Here is a 6,830-nt window from a genome sequence, read left to right on the forward strand (position 1 = left end):
CCCTAGCCTCCCCTTAGATACAGTAGGTAAACAAAATAGATTTTTTTTTCCCCCTCACAAATATCAGCAGACACTCTCTGGCACCCCACACTGTTTTGGCATCAGTGTTAACAGTCCCAGTTCAGATGTGCAATACTTCAGATTGGATACACTGTAACAAGAATCCAACTTTGCATAGACATCCTCAGAATCACAATCAGTCAGGGGGTTGCCCTTCCAAGCTGGCAGAAAAGGAACCCGACCATAATTCCCAGCTACTTCTGGAAAAACAATGAAAAAACAAAAGTTTCTTCCTCTCCTCCTGCTCCTTCATTTGGTTCTCCTGGACATCCATCCGTGTGTTTAAAACTTGAAACTTTAAAAACGGTGTTGACAAAAAAAATTAACACCCCCCCCCCGTTCCACCTTCTCTCCCTGAACTCTTCCTCCCCACCCCATTTTTTCCAGGCTGAAACTTTCGCTTGCTAGGTGTCAAGCCTCCAATACAGCGCCCTGAACGGTTACTTAAAGGGGGAAATATGCGTCAACCAAAATCAATGAGAAACGTACATGTTGCAAAGAGCCACATTTCCACCTGGTCTCAGATGGTCGGGATCGGACACCCCTTTGGACGCGGGGAGGAGGCAAGGGACGTCGGCTTCAGAAACCAGCGGGCTCCCGGGACAACCCGGCGAAGGCAAAGTCGCCTCCAATCTCAAAGCAATTAGAGAAATCACATTTAGACGGTTGGGTGCTTTTGGCTTTTGTGCGCAGAGCGCGGCCGACTCTGCGGCCGCGGGCGCCTCAGAGGATCACGCAGGCCGAGCAGCAGCCCTCGTCGCCGTTGGGCTGTGCCGCGTAGTTCATCTGCCGCACGATCTCGGCGAACAGCTCGTCCACCGAGGCTTTGTTTTTGGCCGACGTCTCCATGAAGGGGCAGCTCCACTCCTCCGCCAGGGCCTTGCCCTCGCCGTAGGAAACCTCGCGCTCGCCCTCCAGGTCCACCTTGTTCCCCACCAGGATCATGGGCACGCGCTCGTACCGCTTCACGCGGATGATCTGGTCCCGCATGGGCTTGATGTCCTGGAAGCTCTGCTGGTTGACGAGACTGTAGACGAGGATGAAGCCCTGGCCATTCTTGATGTACAGGTCCCGCATGGACGCGAACTGCTCCGTGCCCGCCGTGTCCAGGATCTCCAGCACCGACGGCGACGAGTCCACCTCGATCTCCTTTCGGTAGAAGTCCTCGATGGTGGGGTCGTACTTCTCGATGAAGGAGCCGGTCACGAACTGCACGGTAAGCGCGGACTTGCCCACACCTCCCGAGCCCAGAACCACCACTTTGTACTCTCTCATGGCTCCGTTGGCGCTCTCGCCGCTCCTACCGCGGCCCCGTCGGGGCTGCACGCCCGAGAAAAGCTGGGCTTGGTAGCTGGACTTGTACCCTTCCTCAGCTCTGCAGGAAAATCCTAGGAGAGGGCAGGCATAGGGCGCAAGGCGCAGGAATCACCAGACAGGGGCCGGGCTGGCGGGCCGCAGCTCGTCCCTGGTGCGCGGGGTCGGGGCCCCGCAGCAGCCCGCGGTGGTGGTGGCGGCGGCGGCGGCGGCGGGAGCCTTGGCGGCGGAGCGGGAGGACAATGCAGGCAGCCTGTGCGAGGCAACCGCTGCAGCTCCTCGCCGCGGCAACCTGGGAGGGCGGGGACGTGGTGGCGGCTTGCTGCGGAGGTGGCTGCTAATTGCGCGCCGAGCGGGGATGCGCGTGGCATGAGTCCCCGCAGAGTGTGCGCCCACCGTCGCGGCCCACAGCGCTCTCTCCCGCAGCCACCGGGGGCGAGGGCTTCCTACTCGCCGCGCGCAGCCGGGCCCTCCCCGCAGCGGTGAGCATGCCCAGTGTGCCGGCCGCTCCCGCTGGAGGTTCCGTTCCTGGTTTTTCGGGAAACCGAGCCGGGGCGGGGCTGTGGGTAGGGCTCAGGATTTGAGTCTGAAAGAGCGGATTCCCGAGATGAGCGAGTCTCGGAGCTTGATGTGGTGTGAGGGGTTGCCGAGCTGTTGGAAGGGGTACTGGGAAAGCGCAAGTACAGCGATGGAGGCCGCTTTTTCTCCTGGCTCTGAGGTTCGCGCATACGACGGCAGTTCCACGAGAAGCATGTGGGCGCCCCCCCCCCCCCCCCCCCCGCATGGAAAGGGCTCTGCTCTTGTCGGCTCCGGTAATCAAGTCTGTGGATTCCACTCCCCGAACCTCAGCGGGTGTGCGTCTCGGAGTCGGAGGTCTAAAGACGTTTGGCTCATCTCCCACCCGCGGCGCAGCTCTTTTTTTAAAAAACGGCCTCGGAAACGCTGCTCTGCCAAAGGCCAGTTGTTTGCGCTCTATACCCCCCGGACAAAGAAAACGGGAACTTTGGGCCCGCGTTACCATCCAACGAAGGAGGGGCAGTCTGCAGTGACGCAAGCCTTATTGGGGCTGGGACTTGGCGGGTCCCACCCACCACCCCATTGCGTTAGGGCCAAAACCTGGAGAACAGACAGGAACCAAGTCTGTAAGTGGCAGCTGCGCCCACACTAGTCAGGGCATGCTCAGTGGGCAGAGCAGGTTTTCGGGTTTGAAAGCAGGAATCTTTTGCACCACACACCTACTCTCCAGCTCAAATTACCTCTCCAAGACTCGGGACCTATTGGTCCCGGGTCGCAAGTCTCACCCCCAACTATTCTTCCATTGGCTACTGCCAAGGTTTTGTCAGTTTGGGCTGCTTCATTGGCTAAAAAGTAACCTCCGCTCATGATTGGTTATTTATAGAGATTGAGTTAAGAGGCGGAGGCGCAGCTGTTCTTTCTCTGCTACTCCCCCGCCCCCTTCCTCCCACTTACCCAACCTAGTCGTTTTGAAGCTAAGAGTGCAAAAATAAAAGGAATTTAGGCGGAGAGCTCAGAGCTAAATATAGCCCTTTGTTGGTGTTTTCCAGAGACTGATTTTTCGGTGCCCGGTCACGACCGTCCCTTTAAGGGAGCAGAAAGGGCTGGTTACACAGTTCTTGGTGCACAGTCGAGAGTAAAGTTTCCAAGGGTTTTATTGCAGAAGAGGTAGGGTGGCTAAGATGTGGAAAGGGGTCGCTTTGAATTTTTTCCACCCGGAGGGGTGGGGGAATGCCCAGGCTTGCCCTTAGAAAACGTCTTCACTTTGGGCGGGCAGTCGCTAGACTTGGATCGGCTCGCACTCACGGGAGGTGCGAGGAAGATGCCTTGGCTTGTCCTCGAGTCTCTCTCCAACTGGCGTGGGAGAGATGTCAAGACCTGTCGGAAGGCTTAGCGATGTTAGCATGAGCTCCAAGGTGAAGGGAGTGGGAGGAGACCGCGCTGCGTCAACCCTCGTTCGTGTCCTGCCCCTCCCCCCCCCCTTTTTTTCTGTCCGATGCCACCTCTCAGTGGTTTAAGCGTCCTCTTCGCAGGGATGAGGGCGTGCTGTGTGCTAACCCTCGGTTCGGTTACAGAGCCCCGCCTGTGACACAAGGCCACATTTACGAATTCACGTTTTCCGAACCCCTGACTGTAGCTCACACTGTGCGTGTCTGCAGCCTGAAGTCCTCGGCCGCGGGACGTGGGCAGCAGCCTGCGCCTGGGATGGGGTGAATGATGGCGAACCCCGCTCCTGGCTCCACTTTTTAGTGGAGAGATTGAACAGTGCTTGGATATAGTTGTATTTATATAATTCTCCAGATAAATCTCTCAGGCAAATTCACCCAATACAACTAGAGAGAACCTCACAACATTTAACCAGCGTTTCATGTCTGCCAAGCCTTTTTACACTTGCTATCTTATTTACGCATAATAATGGTTATATCTATTTTAAGATGAGGAAACGAGGCCTTAAGATGTTCAGTAAAGCATCTGAGATTTCACAGCGAGTGAGGGGCCAAGTTAGGGTCCAAGGTATTTGGCTGCTTGTAAACTAACCAGTTGTCTGTACTGAGTTGCAGATTTTACAATTAGGTTGAATCTTGAGGTCCTGTAATCAGGCTGGCTCTAAAAACCAAGCAAAAAGAACCTCTGCCCACTGCCCCCATCTACTGTCCTATGGTAGCGCACCTTCCCACAGGCCGGGGAGCCTGAACCCTTCTGAGTCTAGACCAGGGGTCCCCAAACTTTTTACACAGGGGGCCAGTTCACTGTCCCTCAGACCATTGGAGGGCCAGACTATAAAAAAAACTATGAACAAATCCCTATGCACACTGCACAGATCTTATTTTAAAGTAAAAAAAAACAAAACAAAACGGGAACAAATACAATATTTAAAATAAAGAATAAGTAAATTTAAATCAACCAACTGACCAGTATTTCAATGGGAACTATGCTCCTCTCACTGACCACCAATGAAAGAGGTGCCCCTTCCGGAAGTGCAGCGGGGCCGGATAAACGGCCTCAGGGGGCCGCATGTGGCCTGCGGGGCCGTAGTTTGGGGACCCCTGGTCTAGACCATGCTCCATGGCGCCAGAATTCTGGAATGCCCTATTTAAATAGTACCAAACCCTCTCTCAGGATCTGCCTGAGCCTCTGGACTCACCCTGTGAGGAATGGGTCTCTGCTGGACTGTGAACAGTGTTTGGACATGTGGGCTGAGGGGTGTGCCCTTCTTGGTACTTTGGGCAGGAAGAGGGGTCAGGTTGAGTCAGCTCTCCTTGCGTGGCCTGGCAGGCCTTTGGAGGAGTCTAAGAATTCATAGTTCACACCTGGTCATCCAGGTCCTTGTAAAGAGGTATTTGTCAAGGTGGAAGAATCATATTTTAGCAGTTTCTTATCTTGATTTATAACTTACATACTTAGATTAATACTAAGTAGGCCTCTATTTGTCCTGTTGCACAAAAATGTTAGGTGCAGTTCTGAGTAGTATGATACAGCAGAAAATGCTTTTTCCTTATAAATCTGGTGTCTAATCTCAAGCATTGAATAGCAATTATTACCTTGGGCAAGTCCTTAATCTCTCCTGACCTTAGTTTCCCCAGCTATAAAATGGGGATCAAATTTGCCCTATCCACCTAGCTATACAAGGAACCTTGGAGAGACTCTAGCAACCAAACCTCTCATTTTACATCAGAGAGAGCTGAGCAGAATTAGAACCCTGGTATCCTGGCTGCCCTTTCCTTGGTGCCAGCCTGTCTTCAGGGATAATAAGTAACAAATAATGGTTGGAAACATACTTTTAAAGCAGCAACACCTCATAAATGCATGACAATTACCCAAACTCAGGGGACCTGACAACACCATCTAGAAGAGACCATCCCCAGGGCTCTGGGTAGCCATGTGGATGAGTATTATTGAATCTTAGTGGTCTCTCCAGTCCCAGAAAGATGCCACACTTTGAATACTTTCTATTAGGGTTTCAATAGCTCTTTTTTACTACATTCAGACAGTCTCCCAGAAGCAAAATTTGCCCTGGGGTTTTGGGATTCAAAATGAAGGAATAAAATTGCTGATGCAGAAAATTTTCAGGTTGGTCAATTTCTCTTATGAAATCTTAGAAGTCTTAATTTACCTTACTGATAGATCATTATATATCCTCGGCCATAGTTATTTATATGTCTGTGTCTTGTCACCCAGCACCATGCGAATCTCTTGAGGGCAGGGTCCCTCTGGTCCTGTGTTGGGAGCCACCTCGGTGCCTCATAGCTTATAATGCAGTGCCTACATAGTAGGCCCTCAATAAATACTTATTGGCCTGACCTGTGGTGGCGCAATGGATAAAGCGTTGACCTGGAAATGCTGAGGTCGCCGGTTCGAAACCCTGGGCTTGCTTGGTCAAGGCACATATGGGAGTTGATGCTTCCAGCTCCTCCCCCCTGTCTCTCTCTCTGTCTCTTTCTTTCCCTCTCTCTCTCCTCTCTAAAATAAATAAATAAAATAAAATAAAAAAATAAAGTAGGGAAATAACTTTAAAAAAATAAAAAAATAAATACTTATTGAATATATGAATGGCATTTTTTTTCTTTTCCAAACTCTTGTTTGTAGTAAAATATTTTAATTAATTTTTTTTCTTTTTTTTTTAAGTGAAAGAGACAGAAAGACAGAGAGGGACAGATAGGGAGAGACAGACAGGAAGAGAGAGAGATGAAAAAAATCAATTCTTTGTTGCAACACCTTAGTTGTTCATTGATTGTTTTCTTATATGTGCCTTGATGGGGGGGGGGGGGCGGTAAGGCTACATCCAAGCCAGTAACCCCTTGCTCAAGCCAGCAACCATGGGGTCATGTCTGTGATTCCATGCTCAAGCCAGCGACTTGGCACTCAAGCTGGTGAGCCCATGCTCAAAGCCGGTTACCTCAGGGTTTCAAACTTGGGTCCTCTGCATCCCAGGCCAATGCTCTATCCACTATACCACCACCTGGTCAGGCTTAATTTTTGCTGAGCCATAACATTTCCTGGGTCCTTAGAAAAATACATACTAATGATTCAGTCTCCCTAGCCATAAAGATGCTGGGTGAACAAAGTCTACCCTTAGTTGAGTGGAAACACTAAATCTGTGTTATCTTGGGAATAATGAATAAATATGTCCAGTAGATAAAGGCTTTCTTTTAGGAAATTTTAACATTTGCAGATACTATGAAAAGGCATTTCAAGAAAACAATCGAAAGTACAAGCTACGAGGTAAGGACTACTTAACCTTTGGTACTGAATGTTACATAAAAGTCTGTGTCTCTGACCTGCGCTCACCCAGGGAGACTACTGAGATTCTGTGACACTGGGGTTGGACCTTCAACAAATTAGCATGTTTACTAGAACATGAAACTTTGAAGCCCTCAAGAAGATACATACCACCTGTTCTCTTTATTTGTATAAAGTAACTAGAGTTCATTTTATCATGT

At 50.8% G+C, this 6,830-nt stretch overlaps 1 protein-coding gene across 1 annotated transcript; it reads right to left on the minus strand.

Moving 5' to 3' along the window:
- Nucleotides 1-638: 638 nt before the first annotated feature.
- RAP2B (RAP2B, member of RAS oncogene family) lies at nt 639-2,466 on the minus strand. The gene has a single exon (XM_066259061.1). The coding sequence runs from the start codon at nt 1,333-1,335 to the stop codon at nt 784-786; it is 552 nt and encodes a 183-aa protein (XP_066115158.1). The 5' UTR covers nt 1,336-2,466; the 3' UTR covers nt 639-783.
- Between the last annotated feature and the right edge of the window lie 4,364 nt (nt 2,467-6,830).

Source organism: Saccopteryx bilineata, chromosome 2 (genome assembly GCF_036850765.1).
Source record: "Saccopteryx bilineata isolate mSacBil1 chromosome 2, mSacBil1_pri_phased_curated, whole genome shotgun sequence".
NCBI classification, from domain to species: domain Eukaryota; kingdom Metazoa; phylum Chordata; class Mammalia; order Chiroptera; family Emballonuridae; genus Saccopteryx; species Saccopteryx bilineata.

Bases quoted from the DNA above. Each gene is read 5' to 3' on its own strand.
- RAP2B (XM_066259061.1), bottom strand. From the start codon at position 1,335: ATGAGAGAGTACAAAGTGGTGGTTCTGGGCTCGGGAGGTGTGGGCAAG.